This window comes from Acipenser ruthenus, chromosome 23 (genome assembly GCF_902713425.1).
Source record: "Acipenser ruthenus chromosome 23, fAciRut3.2 maternal haplotype, whole genome shotgun sequence".
NCBI classification, from domain to species: domain Eukaryota; kingdom Metazoa; phylum Chordata; class Actinopteri; order Acipenseriformes; family Acipenseridae; genus Acipenser; species Acipenser ruthenus.
In genome coordinates, this window is record NC_081211.1 from 6722045 (window position 1) to 6745382 (window position 23338).

The 23338-nt window shown below is 36.5% G+C and overlaps 1 protein-coding gene across 1 annotated transcript; it reads left to right on the forward strand.

Annotated features, from left to right (window-relative positions):
- The first annotated feature begins 6765 nt into the window (after positions 1-6765).
- On the forward strand, positions 6766-16419 carry LOC117414171 (delta-type opioid receptor-like). Its single transcript, XM_034023950.3, has 3 exons — positions 6766-7621; positions 12104-12459; positions 13585-16419. Exons 1-3 carry the CDS (start codon positions 7380-7382, stop codon positions 14112-14114), a joined length of 1128 nt encoding a protein of 375 aa, XP_033879841.2. The 5' UTR covers positions 6766-7379; the 3' UTR covers positions 14115-16419.
- Positions 16420-23338: the final 6919 nt, after the last annotated feature.

Sequence of the window (23338 nt, forward strand, 5' to 3'; positions counted from 1 at the left end):
AGCTTGTTTTTGTTGCCCAATGGGGGCAGGCATTACCCCTTCAATGCAGTCAATTAAATTAAGTTCTTTCAGCCTCTTAAAGACAGGCATAAAGCAGCGTGTACAATTCTGGTCACACAGTACCTAAAGAATACTGTGGCCCTGGAGAGTCAAGCGAAGAGCAAACAGAATAATCCCAGGATTTAAAATAATGAGCTACAAAATAACTACATCTATTTAGCCAAAAACAAAGAAGAATTACAGGGGACTTAGTTGAATATTTTAAGCATAGCACAGATGAAGCTAATTGAACACAGGAGTAGTATGCTCAGACAGCTTACTACAAAACTAGCAGCTGCATTATGGACTGCTTGCAGCCTTTCAGTGTATTTAGAAGCAAGGCCAAGGAAAAGGGTGCTGCAACAGTCTAGATGGGATGTCGTAAAAGCCTGTGTCATCTTGGAACCAGAAAAAGGAACAGATTGTGGTCAACCCGAAAAAAAACAAAGGAGCCAACTAAGGGCCATTCCATTCATCCAGACACTTTTCTCTAATGACTTAAGGAGCAAAATGATCTATAGTGTCAAAAGCAGCTGAAATATCCAGAAGTATAAGAGCAGAAGGGACTCAGTTATCAGCAGTTCTGGGATCCATTTGGCAATAGTGAAAGCAAAAGTTTATCTAGCAACTGTGAGAGCTTGGCCATATTTGTTCTTTCCACATCTCCTTATGGAGAGTAATGCCAGATACTGTCACTCAAGCTTCTATTCCTCAGTCTTTATTCGTGACTAAACAAAGGGAAGCCAAAAGACAACAAAGCTCTGTAAAAAAACAAAAATCCTTTAAGAAGGGTGAGAAGCAACATAAAGAGGAGAAAAGAATGGAGGCTTCAATGGAACAGTGAGATACACAATTAAACATTTCCAGAAATAACAACCTTGGCTCAAAAGAAGATTTGAAAATAAGTGTTACTGTAGAACAATATGAAGTTACTCAACAAACCTATAGCCATTGCATTAGACAGGAAGGGGTTAAGCAATAATAAATAAGAAACACAAGTATGAAACAGTAATGGTGTCATGCTGTCTTTGGCAAACAGTCAAGCCTTAATCTCACACATTTTACAGGCAGTGGGTGGGTGTAAAGAGGATTGATAACACAATGCATTTAATACAAGCTGACTTTGAAAACTCCATAAACTTTTGGTCTGATTTCTTGATACCAAAACAACCTTTTAAAGAACACAAGTATTGTTTTTAAGGGCAGTACAGAGTGAAAAATCTTCATGGAAACAGTTTGTATATATATAACTATTTGAAGAAAGGGAGTTTACCTCAGTATCGGAGGAGGCTATTTAAATAAATAAAAAAATAGATCTCAGTTAGTTTCTTTAAATTGCAAGATAGAAGTAATGTTCTTTTTATCAGATAATGATGCAGCATTTTAAAATGTTTTTAAAAGCGTATCTAAGTTATCTGCCAGAGGGAAACACAGTTTAAAATAAAACTACTGCAATGTTTCTGCCTTTCAGGTATATGAGTTGCAGTTGTTTTTACCATTATCCTTTTCTTCACTTATTCTCCTCTTATCATAGAAAAGCCATAATTCATAAAGGCTAGAATTTGGTTTAAAGTTACAATAAATCAATCAGGACAAACACTGATCCAGATGTGCATGTTATTTTTGCCTGGATCTAAATGATTAACAATTGTAAAATTCCTGCACATATGCGGCTATGAGATTAGCAAATGAGAGTATCATTAATTATCATTAATGCAAATCTAATGTCGGATCCCCAAATTTGACAGTACCCTGTATCAGCAATAGCTTGTTTTAAAGAAAATGATGCTGCATTTCATAGGATATATAAAGGCAATATTCCTATTACAACATTCAGAAGATCTGTTGGATATTTCTTGAACACATTTATTTTGCAGACACAGCATAGCATTTGCATATGAATCACAATGTCATCAAGAAATAGCACTATCATGCGAATCCATTAGATTTAGTTTTTCAGCAATGAATCACAGTGACAGATGGATCAAGGAAAAAACCTGCCAGTTAGTCTGCAGGACTGTGGACATGGCTAGGTGTGAAAATAATACATGAACACTGTTGCTAATCAACAGCTTCTACAGTGTGTTGAAAATAAAACATCTTCACCCTGTTTACTGAGTACCCATACTATGAGACATATTATTATGCACTATGAACAGACTTTTCTCTCTCAATCTCTCTGGTTGTGTTTTCCAACCAGCAGCTGGCCTTACTTAGTCACTCCAGTGGAATGAGAGGAGCATATTAGATCCGGTAGAGGGTAAGCAAATCCCCCATTTGAATCCTATAGATCGACATGAACCTAAAACAATAATATCCCAAGTTTAAAACTACTGCTGAACTTGGGGAGACAGTGTGATCCAGTGGTTAAAGTCCAGTGTTTGTAACCAGAAAGTTGCTGGTTCAAATCCCACCTCTGCCACTGACTGACTGACTCACTGTGTGGCACCGAGCAAGTCACTTAATTTCCTTGTGCTCCATCCTGCAGATGAGATGTTAAATCAATCTCCTATTGTAAGTGGCTCTGCATATAATGCACAGTTCACAGCCTACCTCTGTAAAGCGCTTTGTGATGGTGGTCCACTATGAAAGGAGTTATATAAAGATATTATTATTATATATTATTATACTGCAGTCACCAAGAGCAACATCATGCCCCAATGACAACATGGTGCAACATAATGTAGGCTAAGAAAAGAGGGTGGCATATAAAAGGTTTGCACACCACTGTGCTATGTTATGATACTGAAATCTGCCCTCTAAGCAACAAAACAATTTCAAAAGTAAGTAAAGTTTGAATACATTAAATTCTATTGAAGTTGTGCTATATTGGCAGAATAGTTAGATATGTGTGGATTACAATTTGCACATTGACTGCCTAGTCTAAAAAAGACAGATCTGCCATATTGAACAAAACAAATTAGTAACCACCTTTTTATTTTGTAACTCTTGGGAAATTCCACTTTTTTTTGATTGGGTACATTTGTAAAAGGCAGTTAACTACATATTCTGTTACTGTTAGGTATAACCATGTTTCTTATAGTTTATATGTATAGTATTCCTGATAAATTAACTTTGTTGTAACAAGTCAACAACCATGCTACGATGCATATAGACACCTTCTGAGTTGTCTATAAAATGCCATTCTGCAAAAGGTTTGGAGAACATTATAGTTAATTAATTTCTTTGATTTACCTTAATACAGTACCCGCCCCCCCAAAAAAACTTGTGATTGGAGATCTGCAAATCTGCAACGAAAAGCAGGGAAAGGGGTTAGATTTGGTAGTGAGATCAAACCATTGTGTTGCAAAAACAGTATATATGTGTTTCCTACCTGTATTTCTTACCTGTTTAACAAGTTACTGTAGTTAGACTGTAGTAAGGAGGCTGTGTGGTCCAGTGGTTAAAGAAAAGGGCTTGTAACCACGAGGTCCCCGGTTCAAATCCTACCTCAGCCACGGACTCATTGTGTGACCCTGAGCAAGTCACTTAACCTCCTTGTGCTCCGTCTTTCGGGTGAGACGTAACTGTAAGTGACTCTGTAGCTGATGCATAGTTCATATACCCTAGTCTCTGTAAGTCGCCTTGGATAAAGGCGTCTGCTAAATAAACAAATAATAATAGTAGACAAAGTCTTTAACATTTCTGCTAATTAGGATGCAAGGCAGTCATTGATTTTTGTATTTGTTTTTATTTCTGGATAAATCCACAATACACTTCTATATTATTAAGCTTTGCATTGATAATTGAGGCATCTACAGACAGGTGCATTAACAGCTGCTAGATTAAGAAAAACAAGAGAATCAAAACTACTTAATTCCTAAGCAAATGTTTTCCTTGTCCTTGTTTCTGGGAATATTACACCTTTAGTTATATATATATATATATATATATATATATATATATATATATATATATATATATATATATATATATATATATATATATATATGTGTGTGTGTGTGTGTGTGTGTGTGTGTGTGTGTGTGTGTGTGTGTGGCAGAGTGACTGTATGTATGCAGGCTATAAACAGTATGACAATATCTGTAAATAATTGTTATTTAATATTTGCACTGGTGTTGTGCCAAATAGTGTCGTCTGGCAGGATTTGGTATCTTAGGTGCCAAATAGTGTCACTGCCAAATATATAATAAATATAATAAAGTAATAATGTACAACATTATTGTATAACCGCATTGATTTGTGCAGTTTCTACTGTAGCGGACCAGAATACTGTCTCTTAAACTATTTCTTCTTGGGTACCTATATCTTAAAGAAAGCACATGATTCTGTATAATTAAGTAGGGAATAAACAACAATACATGTTGATAATTGTAAACCAGATTAGTATCCGACTCAAGTAAGGGATCCTGTTAAATTTAGTTAACGCGCCAAAACATGAGCTAGGATTTATTTTTGCTTTGTATAGTTTGTAACAAGAAGCAGTGTTCCCACTGGAAACGGGACACCGCAGAACAAATAAAACATACAGTACGTCCTGTTTAAACCCAGCCTTTGTTGTCGAGAGTGCTCTATCCACCAAAAGACATGTTAGGAACCCAGAACTGTGTTCAAAGTTATAGCCTACTGTGAATAAAGAGGCTTTGTCACAATGTGTAATTATGAACACATTGTTTTACATTGTTAATGTATAATTGTATTACCCGACTTTTAGCAAACAATATGAAATGCTAAACTGAAACCGCAAGTCATTTTACGTTACGTTTGAAATGTGTAACGGTAATTAACCCATTGTTGAAATTATTGTTGAATAAAATGGTATTCCTCTTTTCTGTTGAATTGTTCTGGCTCACTGTGGGTTTCGTTAACAACTGATCTGCCCTCACTCCCCTTCTCTTCGAAGCCACTCAACCCCTTTTAAGTATATGTGTAGAATTAATCAATCAAAAGATCAAAGGGTGGCGTCACAGAAATGCTTTAACACCGCTTGCAGTACGTGCAAGGTAGAGATCAATTGCATTATTCCATATAATTTGGGCTTTTACACTGCAGTTACAAAATGATCAATATCCTGTTGGCTAAAATGTGATGCTTTTAGGTCGCACAGGTCAACACAATTAACACCGTTTTAATGTCATGGTTACTATTCAACACATGCATGTTCTAACTTATTGAATAATTGCTATAGTTATTTTTACACGTGTTAAATTCAATTTTTTTATCAGCTTGTTAAATGTAGTCATCATTAGAAATGTAACACAAACTGTGTTGTCCTAATCAAAAAGCATTTTAGTGTTTCTGTTTGAGAGGTTAATACACGCCAGTTCACAATGGAACCATACTGCTTCTAATATAGCCTGTCTCGGTGCGTGTGCTTGTGCGTGTGCTTGTACGTGTGCGTGTGCGTCTTAAGTCCTTTTTAATGTGATAACTAAAGTTGTCCCATTGACCAAAGCATTAAGATTCATTTTGCAAGAAATATACAGTACAGGGGGTATGCTATCGTTTGTATAATACACGAACGAAGAAAACGAAAAGATGGAGGATATTCTAGCAGCGCAATACATTTTAAATAATATTTAGCACGAAGCAAAGACAAGCGTCACACATACAGACTGTCTGGCGTGTCCTACCCAATTCCCAATTCAATGTTAGTGTTATAACATATTTGTGTTCATCAACCCTCTGGCGCCTCTTGCTGGAGTTATAAACAACTTACTCCTGAGCTAACAAATGTGCATCAAATTGTTTTCACTGCTGTTAACTTATAAGAAACATTATATTATATTATATTTTTATTCATAGGCCTAACTAGTTTTCAATTGGTAACTACTGTTGATGTTAAATTATTATGAAATAACGCGGTGATATGAATGGTCTATTAAAATGTCAACCAGTATGTATTAGTTTATGCAGACATTTAGTTCTAGGGGTGTGATGACGTTAAATTCTGTTCGAGTCTTTATTGAAGAAGTCGGGGAGGAATACAAAGCTTTACCGCAAATGGTCGGTGAAATCACTGGGTGGGGAAGCAGTGTGGAGCAGTGGTTAGGGGTTCAATCCCTGGTGGGGGACACTGCTGCTGTACCCTTGAGCAAGGTACTTTACCTAGATTGCTCCAGTAAAAACCCAACTATATAAAGGGGTAATTGTATGTAAAAATAATGTGATATCTTGTAACAATTGTAAGTCGCCCTGGATAAGGGCGTCTGCTAAGAAATAAATAATAATAATAATAATGGGGAAGACGGGTGGCTCAATAAAATAAAACCAATTAAGCCACACAGCATGTCAAACCAAAATATGTGTGCAACGAAAATATATCATGCAAGGGTAACAGAACTAAAAGAAACAATATGTAATAATAATAATAATAATAATAATAATAATAATAATAAATTACCAAAGATAATGCAACTTCAAATTAAATTATTGTGTTTAAAAATGAAACTGCATTCTAGTATATATATATATATATATATATATATATATATATATATATATATATATATATATATATATATATATATATATATACAGTATATTCGTGGAAATTATCATGAATTATTCAAAATAAACATATTCATGGTATAGTCATTAAATCTGTTTCAGATACTAATTATTCAAAGCTCCCCTCCTACAACCATGACAACATATGCATCGTTAGTATCTATATTACTGATAGAGCGCAGTATTCTCCCAATCTGTAACCACATACAAAAAGCCAACTTCGGTACAACAATTAGAAGCGCTTTGTCAATCCCACAGAAGGTCTTTGTTTAACCGTACTAGGTGGGTTCTTAATTCATCATTTAGGCAGCGCTGGATGATTTTTTTTAAGCTAGACCAAGGGAATAGAAGTAATTACTTTTTTTTTTTGTGCCGCTTGACTGACAAGCATTTTTTTGATTTCCAGCCAACTACGCGACTTTGACGTCGATAGGGCTGTCGGGTTTTATAAGAAATCACCAGAGGATGCGAAGCTGAACATATACCCGATCTCAGCCAGAGTAAGTTACAGCACACTCTTACGCCTCGGCTTTTTAGGCAAGAGAGGAGCACAGCTGTGATTCGCACCACCACGACTGGATCCTGACATACAGATAATTCTGCTACCTGCTATTTTACAAGACCAGCGGGGTTTGACAACAAGAACCCGAAGCTTAAACAGAGAGACGAAGCTTATCTGCTCTGGTGACACGTCCAGGCATTCGATCTTAGCGCTTGTAAAACGCGAGCTGAATATTTCTAATTACCCCTCGTGCAGCTGTAAATGTGACTTTTGCTTCGAGTGGTATCATACACACCTGTAACTGCGAGGATTTTTTAAAAAAATATATATATATAATTGAACAGAAGAACACAGAGGCACTTGAAACATGGAGCTGTCCACTACCCCGGGTGCTGATTATACCGATCTCTACTCGCTTTTACCTTTCAACAGTTCCTTTCAAGAATACCCGAGCGAGCTACTGTCCAACAGAAGCCTCAACGGCACTGCGCGGATCCCCGTGAACACTCTCACGAATATTATCATTGCCATCTCTATCACAGCGCTCTATTCTGTGGTCTGCGTGGTGGGACTTTTAGGAAACCTCCTTGTAATGTATGGGATTGTCAGGTAAGAAACAATATTATACAATATATGAGCTTACGTGCATTTATTTTGAATTATGCAAAACGATGCATTTGAGCGTTATACATAAAGTAAATTAAAACAGCCTATTTTCCTCTATGAACTATCATGTGCCTTAATGAGAAATATTCGACATTTATTGCCCTACAAAATGATTTGTAGCCCGGACACGGTTTATTAAAAGCATTTAAATTAATACACCGATTAAAAAAATTAGAAATCCTAAATAAACGTTTTATTAATTTAACATTCTGCTAAAAAAAAAAAAAAAGGTCTATCGGTTTTATATCCTTTGTGCTCTGAAATGTCCGTTGTGACACGCCTAACAAATCCAGACCACCCATCTCTGTTTCTTCTTGCATATCAAAATCCTTCAATCCTAGCTTTTTACTTTAGTTTTACTGATACTGGTATGTTGCTTCAATGTGGAGACTATCTGAATGTTTCAACATCCACGAACGTGCGCATTAACACTGTATTCAAGCCAGATGACATTCTTAACACAAGTCATACATCTGTGCCCATACCGAAACACCCTATTTTATAAAACACTTCCACCTGAAATAGGTGCTAAACGTTTCTGAAAGGTACCTCAAACCCTCCTTTATACACCACTGTAATGCCGCCAACACTCCCTTTTAAGTATTTTTTATAACAAACGAACCCTTGACTTGGAAAATCTTAATGTATTACATTGCCTATAACAGCAGTTCACTGTATCTGATGATAAAAGTCATTGTGCTTTGTAGAATCACCATAAAAAAGGATGTGTTACTTAGTCTTCCATAATTAATCGAGGTGTTTAACCTTCAGCAGCAATGATTTGGTCCTCTCTCTTCTTGATATGTATTGATCTCCTATAGCTTTTGAAACTGATTTCATATATTGTGATGTGTAGGATCAATCTCAGAGTATTATCACTACTGAGTTAAATTAAACTGGTTGATAAGTAATCGTTGATGTATAATTGCCTATAATAGTACTGCATGCTGTACCGGTTGATGTTGTACAGTTTATGCTAAATTTCATTAGGGTTCGTATTTTTCTGTTACGTACTGTTGTGCACAATTGAAGATTTAATGTTGTATGTGCGTGTGTGTTTTGGCAATGCTTTTACTGTACAGCTTATCAAAGACAGTCATAGTCATCTTAAGCACCATTTCCCACGTACCAAGCACTTTTTTTTTGTAACGTGTATAACGAATCTTCAGGCTGCCACCCCCCTTTAGAATGCTACTTGTGACTGGAATGTAGTGCACGTATTCCATTAAATATATAATCTTCCGAGCCTTTATTTCGACACCTTCATCTTTCTCTGCAGAACCTTGACGACACATTCATAATGCAGGTTATCACCGAATTTTGACTACAAACGCTTTAAATCTGATTTTTTTTTTTCTGTGCCTGTCTGCCAGTAACCCTTTTCTCTAATTTAAGCCCAGTCTCGGTGCATGCTGGTTGTAACTGGGCTCTGGGGGTTCACAGACATTGTGAAAACACAAAACAACCAGAATGAAAGCTTTCAGGGATTAAGTCAAGAACACAAGTACATTGCAAATAGCATCCCAAACGACGCGTTTTCTGTCTATACAAAAGGCCACTGAAAACTGAGGAAACACTGCCATCTAGTGGAGAAAATAAAATGCACCGTGTTGCTGAGATATTCCCTTTTTGTTCCATTGCTAAATGTCAGGGTTTCAAAACTCTCCTAATTAACGATTTGTGTGTGGCAAAATAATAATAATAATAATAATAATAATAATAAAAGATACATTAAATATAATTGGTATCTACAGCAACAACATTGTCACCAGCATGAGAATAATTAATTAATCAAGGGGGTGTATGTGAATCTTTAAGCCATTATTAAACTTTTGTCTTCTCTTACATAAAGGTTTATAAATCGTAAAAAAGGAGTTCTACAGTTTTAGGTTTTTATGTTTTTTTAAGAATTTCTCAGGAATTGTTAAGTGTTTAATTTTACAATTCAAAGCCATTAGAATATCAATGGGGGAAAAATGAATTATTTATGGATTTTGTTAGGGGGGGGGGGCACACACATTAAACCTTTGTATTCAAAAAACACCTTTGCATACAGTAGACCTAAACTGCAGCCTTGTTTCAGAAACAGCTGTTTCAAATATTTGTAATACAGAATAATGCCACTATACTATATTGTTTTGCTAATACAGCAGGTTTTCACTAAACCAGTTTGTTTATTGTTCTGAAACTGAGCAGTATGATTTCCACTGTGTTATGCTAATAATAACATCATCACAGTTCAACATTTTGTAAAATACACTGGTACATTGGGCTAAAATTAACTTGAAGTGCAGGCAATTTGTATGCAAACACAATACAGCCACATAACTTAAATATGTTCACAAGGCATATTAAAAAACAGAATCATAGAACCACAATAATACTGAAAGTAAAAAAAAAATATTTCCGCAACATGCTTACAGACCACAGCTTAAACCTGCAAGTGCCTGAACAAACCTGGCAGGACTCACGTACAATGCATAAAAGACGAGCTCCCATTTGTTCACAATACATGCCTCAAAAATGGATTTTACTAGCGGTTTCTACTGGTACTGCGTGTGGAGGTCCAAGATAAAGCAAGCTAAAATTCAGGTAAAAATCAGTAAAAACAAGGTAATGTATCAGTGAATATTGGAAAAAACGAAGAACCCTAGGTATATGGAACAGACCATTAAGTTTACACTGTTGCAATTTGGCATGTGAAGTTCATGGTAACATTCCTCACACATAGCTGTCCCTTCCTATATTGGAAAAGGTACACATACCCCTATGAATCTGCTTAAAGACAATCAAGCTGTTTGTCGTTGTGCAGCTGAGCTGACCATGGTTTGGGGTTCTGCCCTAATGTCAATCGATTGTTCATGCTCTTTGAAACAGGTTATTGTGCTAAATAGCAGGCTATGTGGTATGTTGCCATGGAAACAGAACACCATAGTGACAAAAATACATAACCTTGTAGTTTTTGTGTTCATACGTGCAAAAAATATATTCCTATATTATAGACTGCTCAGCCAATCAGAGCACATGTTTCTTCTGTGTTCCACGACGCATCATGGAGAAACCCTATTCATGACATCAGCCTATATCTATCTATTCTATATCAGCACGGCTGATGTCACCTGATTTAAAAAAAAAAAAAAAATCACCTCTATTCAAGTCAGTTCAAAACGATGACATCAAAATCAACCGCGTACCTCAGCCACAACGATATTAGAAAACATATAAGCTAGGGTTTTTTTTAAAGTTATGTATTAATAATAAAGTAGTATAACTTATAGGACGACAAAAATCTGTGTATGGTGGAATATCCACACTCATATCGCTAAAACTCCAATTCTGCCTTACACAGACATTCTGCCATCCTGTAACCCTATAATCAAGGCTTCTGTTTTTCGGTTTTTGTTAATTAAATTTTTTCAGTGTTAATTTCTAGCTTTTTTGAGTTTTATGTAAATCATTTTTTGGGGGGGCTTTCGCTTTTCTATACTGCATGACATTGCCAAACTGCACTGGGAAAATCAGAAGCCCTACCTATAATATACACGTTCTTACGTCATGACACTCACTGGTCGGCACCTTCATTTAAAAACAAACCACCACCCTTTTCACTCTCTCGACAACAGTGCAATGGAGAATAAATAATACATTAAAAACTCATCTCGCCGAGCAATGACACGAACATGACTACTCCACTGCTGCCTTTAGAAAATAATATCCAGGAACAGCTGTCCGGCGCTTTCTGGCTCAACTACACCGCCGTTAAAGCAACATTTTTAAAAGAGCAAGAAAATAAAAAAAAAAAACGGAGGAAAAAAACACCTGCTGATATAAACCTCACAAAGTTGTATTCACGTTCAGTGGGATAAAGAGAACTTCACCTGATACCTGAAAAAAGACTTGGACAAATACCTTTCGAGTGTAAGCTTGTCAGTAAAAAAGAACAATGGGGAAGACTTTGAGCAAAGTCTATATTTTGAATGTATTATTTGTTCTCCGCTGCACTGTGATTGTTGTAGCGAGAGCGATATTGCTAGCGGTTTGTTTTGAAATGTTATTCACTTTTGCATTCACTTTTGCATGCAGAAAATATTATCACATCCCCAGTTGTACTGCTTTCTTAGAAAAAGGAGAACATTATACTTACTAAGATGCTCATTTAATTCTTTTGATTTTGTTTTTTTTTTACAGAGGCGACTATTCAGGTATTCCAAGATATTTTGTAAGTCGGGGGTCTGTGAGGACAAATAACCCATAAAACCCCCTTCCCCAAGTTGTTCTGTACATTATTTGTTGCCTCCAAACTTTGGACCTGTAGTGTACATTTATAAATGTATACCCCAGGGGCATTAAAAACCGTACGTCTGGTATCATTCTGTTCATTATAGTTTCTAAACACTTAATAAATAACACTTTGTTTTATGACAGATACACCAAAATGAAGACAGCCACTAACATTTACATCTTCAACCTGGCCCTGGCGGATGCGCTGTCCACCAGCACTCTGCCCTTTCAAAGCGCCAAGTACCTCCTGGACACCTGGCCATTCGGGGAGCTGATCTGCAAGATTGTCCTCTCCATCGACTACTACAACATGTTCACCAGTATCTTCACCCTGACCATGATGAGTGTGGACCGTTACATCGCTGTGTGCCACCCAATCAGGGCACTCGATTTCCGCACCCCAATGAAGGCAAAAGTTATCAACGTCTGCATATGGATCCTCTCCTCTGTAATTGGTGTGCCCATCATGATCATGGCTGTGACAAAAACTACAGATAAAGGTGAGTGGTATGGTCTGCCACAAAGCTTTTCATGATGGCACTTTATGCATAGACTATACATGATAAATGAAGGGATTGTGGACCGTGATTGTAGTACATAGATCATACTTGATTCTAATTACATTTTACTTGTAGGGATACATACATTTTAAATGATAATATCTAGAAATATCTACTCTGCAGGTAGGAGCAGTTGGTTATGTTATTGTTTTTTGCTAGATTTATACACATTGCAATCTGTGAAGGGTCTGTCCCAATTCCATCACAATATGCTGTAGTTTGTTATTTGCAGCTCTTTAGCTAGCAGATGCCATACAGTATTATTAGTTTGGTAGCGGTATGTGCATTGTTACAAAATTAACACAACAATTATGTCAACCTCAATGGGCACTGCATTACTTTTTCTTATAGGTCTGATAGTTAGCATCACTGCATGCAAGTTTTCTCATACTCAGATATTGCATTGCTTTACGGTTGCAGTTCGAAGATCAAACCGATAATGCATCACCCTGCTCTTGCAAAGTAAACCCATTCTCAACTTCAGAACCTTGGAGGACTGGGCGGGGTCAACACAATTGACCTCTCACGTATTACCCTCATCATTAAGTAAAAAAAATACTTGTGAGGTCATTTCAACGTTACCTCCTAGCAATTGTTACTATTGGGTTTAAAACAATCAGAAATCAGCATAGAAAAAAAGAGGCATGGATTTTATACTCGTTCACTCCTGTGATTAAAAAAAATGCATGGAGATTTAAGTTAGTGCCGTGTTATATAAAATGAATACCAGTCTAAGAGTTGGAGGACACCACTGCAATTACCATACAGAATCACAAACGTTTTCATAAAGTTTTGTTCAGATGCATGGGGGAAATATGTTCTTTTCTCTAGTAAACCTACAGGGAGTTATGCATGCAATGTACAGTCAGTTTTGCTGTGGTGGTAGCGGCTGTTACTGTCTCCTCATGCTTTTTTCCCTGTTGGTAAGATGTGGTTAAAAGCTTTGTAACCATGAATGTAGGGAAAACTGTCTCTTTTGCAAGACGCTTACTTGTGGTGTCTGGAGTCGGCAGTTCACATCATAACAAACCGATTGAAGTTCTCCCTTTATTTTTCCACTTTCAGGTAACATCATATGCATGCTGGAATTCCCTGACCCTGGCTGGTACTGGGACACAGTAACCAAGATCTGTGTGTTCATTTTTGCCTTTGTGGGGCCTGTGCTGGTCATCACCATCTGCTACGGGCTCATGATCCTGCGGCTGAAGAGCGTGCGTCTGCTGTCTGGCTCCAAAGAGAAGGACAGGACCCTGCGACGGATCACCCGCATGGTGCTAGTGGTGGTGGCTGTCTTCATCATCTGCTGGACGCCCATCCACATCTTTGTCATCGTGAAAACCCTGGTGGATATCGACAAGAAAAACCCCTTTGTCATAGCAAGCTGGCACCTTTGCATCGCTTTGGGCTACACCAACAGTAGCCTCAATCCTGTCCTCTATGCCTTTCTGGATGAGAACTTCAAGAGATGTTTCCGTGATGTCTGCCTTCCCTTTCGCTCCAAGATGGAGCAGCACAGTTTCACCAGGGCGAAGAATGCCACCCGGGAACCCGTTTCCGTCTGTGCACCTTCAGAAATGGGGAAGAAACCAGTATGACTAGACATGGATAGTAAGCTGTATGGATCCCGTTCTAGGAGAGCCCAACAAGACCTTCAGTCAGAGGTCACACAAATCTCCACTACAGAGTTTTAACCATCAAGACAGTCCAGGATGTCTTTTTTTGTAAAGCTTTATGAAATATTTTTCTTTTGCTAATTTTTTTTGCCTCCTTGCATCCTAATACAAAACATCTCTCCCATACATCTTGAAATGAAAAAAGTTGATCCTATTTCACGAATAAATAAATAACAAATCTTCTAAAGTTTTAACATACTGCATCTAAGCAAAAAAATATATATATTGGATGACGCCCTATTACTGGATAACGACTTTAAACTTTTATATTACAGACTGTTTTAAAACTGACAAATGAAGACTGGTGGCCATTAGCACTTCTGCTAGGTTGACAGGGTAAGAGTAAAATAATGCATATTTGCATTCATTGAAAGAAGCACCAATCATCACAATTTATGATGCTTTATAGAACAATTGCCACACTTTGAGGCCATTAAGGTGGATTTTCAGAACTTGAACAAGTCTACAGCACCTTAAGCATATTAATACATTTAAATATCTTTCTTAATGGGCCCACAAGTGGCTCACCTGATAGAAGCGCAGCCCTGTGGTGCGCAGGGTGAGTCATACAGCGAAGGTTCGTGTCCTGGCTGTGCAAAGTATACTGGTCTTCACTGGGGACTCCGAAGAGAGCGTCGCATTGGCTGTGGCGCTCCTGTGGGTTAGGGAGGCAAAACCGACAGGGACTGTTTCTCCTCATCGCTCTACAGCGAACCCTGCTGGCCAGGCACCCAGTGAACTCGGAGCGGACACCTGCAGGGCTGGCCTGGTCAGTAGCTCGCTGACATCCGCTCTCGAGTTCCTGGGTGAAAAAGGACGCTGGCTTGGTCGTGGGATCAGAGGATGCCCACTGAATCTTTGTGTCTCCTGAACCATGTGAGGAAAAGTGATTGGGCATTCCAAATTCAGAGAAAATATATATACACATACATACATACTGTATATATCTTTCTTAACCACAAACATTTAAAGTATCACTGCACAATTTAGTGAGCTCTGTGTGTTTGTGCCCATTGACTTTTCCAAGGAAAGAGACATATGGAGAGCAGAATTACATACTACACAGGACAACAATGTCTCAAAAGTTATACCCTCAATGACTACACACTACACACATCATAACTAAAAAGTTGAAAGAAGGCACCATACGGTATTTTAGGAGAAAGTTTTCTTTTATTTTCTGAAGAAAACTGCTCTGCCCATCATCCCCACTAAAACCTAGATCTTCACTTAAAAACATCAGCATGGACAGAGGCTTCTTCCATTGCATAATCAAAAACAGAAGAGCAGCATCACAGAATTGTCATGAATGTGATTGTACAGTGCTAAATATTGACATCAATATAAAGCAGTAGGAAGCTACAAGATAATCCTGGCATACTGTGCACATCTAGGCATTATCTAATATAAGCATAGTGCCTCTATTGTTTCAGTTAATACAGAGACAAGACTGCAGGCATTCATGTCAAGAAAATTAAAACCTTGAACTTCATTTATAAAACTCAAGTATCTACACTACTGTACATTTTAATATTGAAATCATGTCAGTTGGTTTGATTATGCTCTGTGGTATCTTTTCCGAAAGTCCTTTAAATACTAAGTGATAGGGTCACTGTGTAGCTTTAAGCAGTAGTCAATGGGTTACCCATATTTTGGGATATTTAAATAAGTATTGCTGGAAAAGCCAAGTGAAGTTAAACTGTAGTTATTGGGCACTCTTACAGTGAAAAAACACATTATAATGATACACTGTACTAGTGTTATGCCTGTATTATATATAAGTACAGACTACATCACAACTGCTGTCAGGATCACCTATCCACCCATGTAGTCCAGTAACAAGTGCTCTGGGAATGTCCCATGACTTTAATTGATCTGTCAACTGATAGGAATAAAGACGCACGTTTTTAACGGTTTCTATGCCTGCCTGTTGGTTTGCTTACATACGCTACCCTGTAACGCAAACAACAGCGAGTTTTATCTCTATGACAATTTGAACCTGTTTTCGTACTTAGAAATACAGTGACAAGTTAGAATATTTCGACAATATGTCGAAACACGTAAGCTTTATTTAGTTTTTATTTTGGCCTTGTTCTTAATAAAATCTGAATAATTGAGAGACACTTTGGGATATAAGTTTTTCATTAAGCCAGAGTTGCCATCTTCACTCTTCAGTGGTGGAATCATGCAAAGTATTTTTTCTTTCATTTTGCATTTCTATTTTCTACTATACTGTATATATATATATATATATATATATATATATATATATATATATATATATATATATATATATAGTGAGACAGCAGGGAGGGGTTAAAACCTCCCTGCACAGAAAACATGTGAAAATGCACACTGGTTTTAGTTTAATTGTATTTGTTTATTGTTAATTTAAATTGGTTAATTGTTTTATTGTTTAATTATCCCCTGCACCTGGTGGTTGTTATTAAATTAGGACAAGGTGCAGGGTATTTAAGGAGTGAAGCCAGTGTGCTCCCGGCTGTTGAGTAGAAGGAAGCAGGAGAGGTGCTCTGCTTCTGAGCAGTCCGGAGAAAAAGGTACAGTTTAAACCTGTTAAGGTTTGGGGCAGGTAAACGGCTTAGCTGTCCTGCGAGTGAGTCAGGTTCCAGTGTGTATAGTAAGTGCTCCAAAAACAGAGTTAGGAGTTTGTTTGTGTTTTGTTTGGTTTGTAATTAAAAAGAGCGCAACCGCGCGTTTAAAATCCATTTCTGTGTGCTGGGTCGTAGTTTTTAAAGGGGCACGAACCCGAGTGAGTGGCAAGCTCGCTCACAATGTATATATATATATATATATATATATATATATATATATATATATATATATATATATATATATATATATATCTCACGAGCATCAAAATAAATGTATCACAATTATAACACATTTATTTTCGAAAGAAAATAAGGTATATAAATGATGGACGTTGACTAAATGTTTTTGGTTTCTTTTTAATCACTCGATCATTCATCCATGACCATGACATGCTTGAGTGACTATGACTGAAGCATATGCACTTAATCACCTAATTAGTGAGACAGTTGATTGGACACTGGATATGGAGCGATTTCAGCTGTTGAATTGCAAGCTTGAATAAAAACCATTAGAAAATCACAGAAAAAAACAATATGCCACGTCTGTCAAGAGAGCAGCGCCTTAGTGCAATCGGCATGTCGGAGACTCGACTAGGGCAGTGTACTGTGGCTCGCCATCTTGGGTGCTCACACCCAGCAATTTCAAACCTGGCGAGAAAGTATAACCAGACACACTCTGCCAATGACAGGCCAAGAACTGGGAGACCAAGAGTCACAACACCTGCTCAAGATCAATAGATCATTTTGCAGCATCTTCGTGATGTCAATTGTTAATCAGCACAATAAAAAGTCACTGCACCTGCTCTAAAACAGAATTTGTCATTTTTCGATCACATCTAGTGAATTTTATCCAAATATAAGTGATAAGTTTCTTTTGATGCTCAAATATAAGTGATTCCAGGAAATGTGTTACTGCTTCACTTCCTCTAGGTCATTTCACCTAAGCATGTGTGTATTTAATGAATGGGTGTGTTATGCATGAAAAATAGATGGAATTCTTTTGTTAGCTACAATTACTTAAACTTAAGTCTGACTCTTAAAACTAATTTAAATGCTGATATTAAAAAAATAAACTATAACCTAACAATAGGGGGTTGAACATTTTCACATCTAGTGGTAAGTAGTACACAAAATCCTCCAGTAATAAACAGATAAGGTGGAACAAAAACTCGACCATAAAGGAAAAGTTATTTGTACATTCACATTCATGACAATCCTTTGATGTTGCTCTTCTGTTTTTGATTCTTCAGTGGTAGAAGCTTCTATCCATGCCAATGTTTTTAAGTGAAGATCCATCCCTGTATTTCTGATGGGGGTAACCTTGCTTCCTCATGCTGGTCATCTGGTACAGCAAATGTCAAACACTGCTTTGTCATTAAAACTGCAATATTACTAAGCAAGCACATCCATATCATTGAGGTACATGCACCAGTTCTTGCAGGGCAAGTATATAAAGGAAAATATAAAATCTAATAAGATATACAAGTCTGCACAAAGCAAGTCTTGGTTGTTTAAAAATGGACAACATAGTTGAATTCCCTAAACGATTATTCGTAGTTAACAAATTGAAAACATTATTATGTTTAATACTGGCAATCAGGTCCAAGCCTGGGGTGGGGAGCAGCCAGGCATTCAGTCTGTCAATATGGCTCTGAAGCTGCTTGGTAAAAGGCAAACTTTTGATTAGCAGTTTGTTTGTCAAACACAAAACCACCCCCACGACACACATTTCTTCACCCTCTCTCACAGGGGCAAAGAAAAACAGTTATTTTCTGATTCTGGATATTAATTAATTTGCTGCATTTCTTTAAAGTAGAAAAGGTAAAATTATCAACTTATTATTATTATTATTATTATTATTTATTTCTTAGTACAAATACACCTTTTTCATATTTAGCACATGTAGATGGACAACTGTTTTAATAAGGTGTCTTCTGATATCTTACAAGACCAATGGAAAAAAAACAGCGTCTTATTTTTAAAACGCTGAAAAGACACCTTTGACTAGATTCTCAAAACTCTTTACTCCAATTGGCCATTAGCCCGCTTTTTTTTAAATACACCTGATAAAGTTACCAAACCAAAACTGAAGAACTCAGACATTGAAATTATAGGTTTGTTAACAGGTCCTTTGTTGTATCTTCTAAATTGGTTTCTTTTTGTATTACTGAAGAACTGTTTGATGAGTATTTAAAGTAATGATTAGAAGTTGTGTATATGTATATTTTTTTAAAAAAAGTTAAGATAATTGTTATTATAACTGTTAGACCCAAAGACATTTTATAAAAGAAAGCAAAAATTGATATGCAGCCTGACTACTGAGCACAGAACAAACAGCAAACAAGAGCCAATCTTACAATATATATATATATATATATATATATATATATATATATATATACATAATTTAAAATGGTTGAAGACTGACATTTTCCATGACAGCTTGGGACCCGGGAGATTTTGTTTGATTTAGTTAGGATTAAGTGTTGCCAAAAAGTCACCATTATTATGGGTGGCTTCATAATACAGTTCAAAGCTTTTGCTGAGAGGGAAAATAGCTATTGTAAAAAGATTTTTTTCTAGTAAAAAATGTATAGGTTTCTATAGATTAAAAAAAAAATCACCTAAAGATATTTCTATAGATTTTGTAGAAACCTGTAGGAATGTCTATATTATTCCATATAAATCTATATGCGTTTCTACTAAACAGAAATGTATTTTATTATCATACATTGATATTGTCAGAAAGACAACACCAGGTAAAATACAATTAAACTATCCTGAGATCGACTTGGTTGTGAGTCATCTTGCTAACATTAAGCTTCCAGCTGCCTGCCATGCAAGGTAAACCCACAGCTGTTCCTTCTAGGGAGCATTTAATCATGAGCTGTAAATGGCGACTACCAGACAATTGGAATTTACATAAAATGTAAATATAATAACTATTTGTAAATATCTAGATTTCAATAGGATTGATTTATACACATTATACATATATTTGGCACCTGTAGGTTTCTTTAAATATCTCGGTTTCACTGGATTTTTTAAATAAGGAATTCTATTGCAATGTAGTTTCTAGAAATGTAATTGTTTTCTACATGTGTCTATAAGCTTCTATAGATTAGAGCTGCATCCCTTTAGATGCCTGCTCTTTTAAGCCCTCCCTCATGCATACAGCTCCCTTGTTAATTTACAGCACACACTTACCTGTTCAGCAATTTACTCCAGTATTATTATTATTATTATTATTAAATCAATGTAAACATTTTAAAAATACTTGTTTAAATACATTTTGTTATCAGAACCCCAGAACACACACACACACACACACACACACACACACAGGTGCAGTAGTGCCTTCAAAAGAAGGTTAGTTGCTCCTGCCTCCAGGTTTTCATCGATTGCGCTTAAAAATGTAATGTTAATTTGAAGCTACTTACCATTTAAAGCAGGGAGCAGGGTCAAACAGATGCCAACTTCACATATTCACTTGATCTTAAAGAAGGGTGTCTGTTGTAAAGCAACGGAATACATGACAGCAATGCACCTGAAAACTAATGATTACAACATTATAATGCATTGAAAAACCTCAACTTTATAAACCCTGAACTTAAGAACTGAACAATCACTGGAACATAGCTCTTGAAAACACTACTGGGGCTCCTGGCTGCTTCAAAAGATGTGAACAGCATGTCTGTTTTTTCGTTTGAACACATACATGGCTTATCAACCTGACTTCTTAGCCTAATGAAATGCCTTGTGTACAGAATATGAATGTACAGTTAATTTAATATCACTTCAAAATGACTGAGTGGATAAGTGGATTATCAAGTGTTCACCAATAATCCTGGAAAAATAAGCATTAAAGCTTGGACGATACAACAAAGAAACAAAACACTGTGTTATAGTGTAGAGCACAAATCAAAGGATCTTAGCACGCCGAGAGTACTGTATTCAGTTTTGGTCTCCATAGACTGATCCCTGGGCTTAAAGGAATGAGCTATCAAGATTTAATTAGCCTAGAATAAAGGAAGATTAGGGGGGAATTATTTTAAAATATTAAAAGGAGTAAACAAAGTCAACCCCTGCCAATACTTTTAACCACAGCACACACACACACACAAAAAAACTAGGACCAGAGGACATACAGAGTAGTGAAGGTATGAAATGGGTCACATAGCCATGTTTGTGATGCTGAATCACTGGGATCAGTTTTGAGATCAACCAGCTACTGGGAATTGAACAAGCACTGATGGGCTGAATCTTGTTTGAAATGTTCTTATGGTTTCATGTTCTTATGCCATGCGTTTGCCATGGGATTCAAAATATAGCACTAGGTACATTGATAACAATGCACCTTTCAGCTAATATCAAAGAAGAATCGCGATTGAAATATAATTTTAATATGTTAATATTACACTTGAAATGATGTTCCCATCCCAATAGACTTTTAGATGATCTTAATTGGCCGACTTTTCAACATCACCACCTGTCTGTTTTTATTCAAGTTTGCTAGCAATCACAATTCTGATGACTCTGCAATGTTGTGGATGTCTTGCCTGTCAGGAACCTCTGACAAACAATTCCTCAGACCTTTTGCAAAGCCCTCAGCTTTTTACTGTGACATCAGAAACATTAAAGTCACGCTGAAAGAATGGGTCCTGTTTTCAATCTCCTTTTTCTGGTTACATATTCTTTCTAGTATGGACACTGAGATTATTTTATCTAGGCTTATATATTTGATGTTTGTACAGTGTTGGGTTTTTATCTCTACTTTTATTTGCTGTTTTGATAAATGGAGTATGTTCATTTTTGTGAAATAAATATGAAATGTATTTGTATATACAGTACATTAAGTTACCACAGTGATACTAAATACACATGAGGTTGTTCATTTTGTTGTGCCAAGTGTTCTTGAGCAGCATTTACTCTCAAGTGCTGCCTTCTCATTTCTGAAGCTCCAGGCTTGCTGTACTTGTATATATGAGTTATATATTGTTGATGAAATAAAGATATACATTGAAAAAAGTTTCTATCATTTTTTACAGTTTTTTTCTTACTCGTACAGTAAACATATATTAGTATCAGTAAGTCACCCATGAAGAAGGTTGAATCAGATTTTTGGATACAAAACTGGTTAAAAAGAGAGGAATTGAAGTCTTTAAAATCTTAAAAGGAGTTGACATAGTTAACCCAAACCAATTATTTAAGCGCAGTCAGAAAGCAGGACCAGAGGAAACAGTCAGTTAATTAAGTGGAGATAGATCAAATGGAACAGCCCCTCAAAGCAGTCACCACCCACAAAGAATTAGGCAAACGCTAGAATAGAAACGTAACTGAAAGTAAGGAATAACATGGGCTTGATTAAAAAAACATCATTCTCCAAGGTAATTTCTTTTAGTTTTTTTCTGACTAGATCAGATAGAATAAAGCAAGACTCATTCTTGCATTCTCAGTTCAAAACTGAAACTAAAAAAATGCATGCTTCATAGTTCCTCAAAACAACTTTGATTTTTATTTTTTTTTCAAAGATGACTCACACTATTGCTTAGGGTTACCATATTTCCAGAGTGAAAAGAAAGTAGACTTTTTTTTTTCTTTAATACATTCATGTAGCTGTAGCAACTCTGAAGCAGTTAAACTAACTGTATATAATATCACAATCACTATTTAAAAACTAAATATTGGGTTAAATATCAGGTGTATTTATTGGGTGTGTTTATTTTTTTGCTTACTGCTGGTGTGCATACATATTTAAACAATGCAATTATTTGGACTATTAACCAATATTTTTACTCATTCCTTTTTCATACCTTAAGCAGTCTAAAACCAAAGCTTTGCATCATCACTTGACTGCCTAATATGCTTACACAAAACATGCTGTAGAAATGAGCTCTATTACATTTTCACAAACTTTTAATGTAAAGCATGAGCAAATATGTGAAATTGCTTCAGTGTTATTATAAAGATTGTTTGTTAAACTCACAGAAATTGTTTATCTTGGTCTTTGTCATGGTGGCTAATGTTCACTAAATGCTTGTATTAAGCATGTTTTCTTGAATTGTCTTATATTAAGTGTATTATTATTATTTATTTCTTAGCAGACGCCCTTATCTAGGGCGACTTACAATTGTTTCAAGATATCACATTATTTTTACATACAATTACCTTATACAGTTGTGTTTTTACTGGAGCAATTGAGGTAAAGTACCTTGCTCAAGGGTACAGCAGCAGTGTCCCCCACCTGGGACTGAACCCACGACCCTCCAGTCAAGAGTCCAGAGTCCTAACCACTACTCCACACTGCTGCCACAATAAGCAGTTGACGCCTTACTCAGTCGCGTTCGGACAAAGCGGCTGTGATGTACTGTATAAAAGTAGCCTCTTTGAGACTGTGTCTGTCTGGGAACTCAAGTCATGGAGAACCCTGTATGGTGCCAATACTTTTGTCTGTGACTGTAAATCTTAAGCTTTATATTGCAAAGGAGGGACATAAAAAAAATGTACGAATATAACGAAATACTGAAATCAGAT

What these genes read in the sequence shown, in the direction of transcription:
- LOC117414171 (XM_034023950.3), top strand. Translation starts at nt 7,380, where the DNA reads ATGGAGCTGTCCACTACCCCGGGTGCTGATTATACCGATCTCTACTCG. An exon ending in GTAATGTATGGGATTGTCAG is followed by an intron (nt 7,622 to 12,103) that starts GTAAGAAACAAT and finishes GTTTTATGACAG; the next exon opens with ATACACCAAAATGAAGACAG. An exon ending in GACAAAAACTACAGATAAAG is followed by an intron (nt 12,460 to 13,584) that starts GTGAGTGGTATG and finishes TTCCACTTTCAG; the next exon opens with GTAACATCATATGCATGCTG.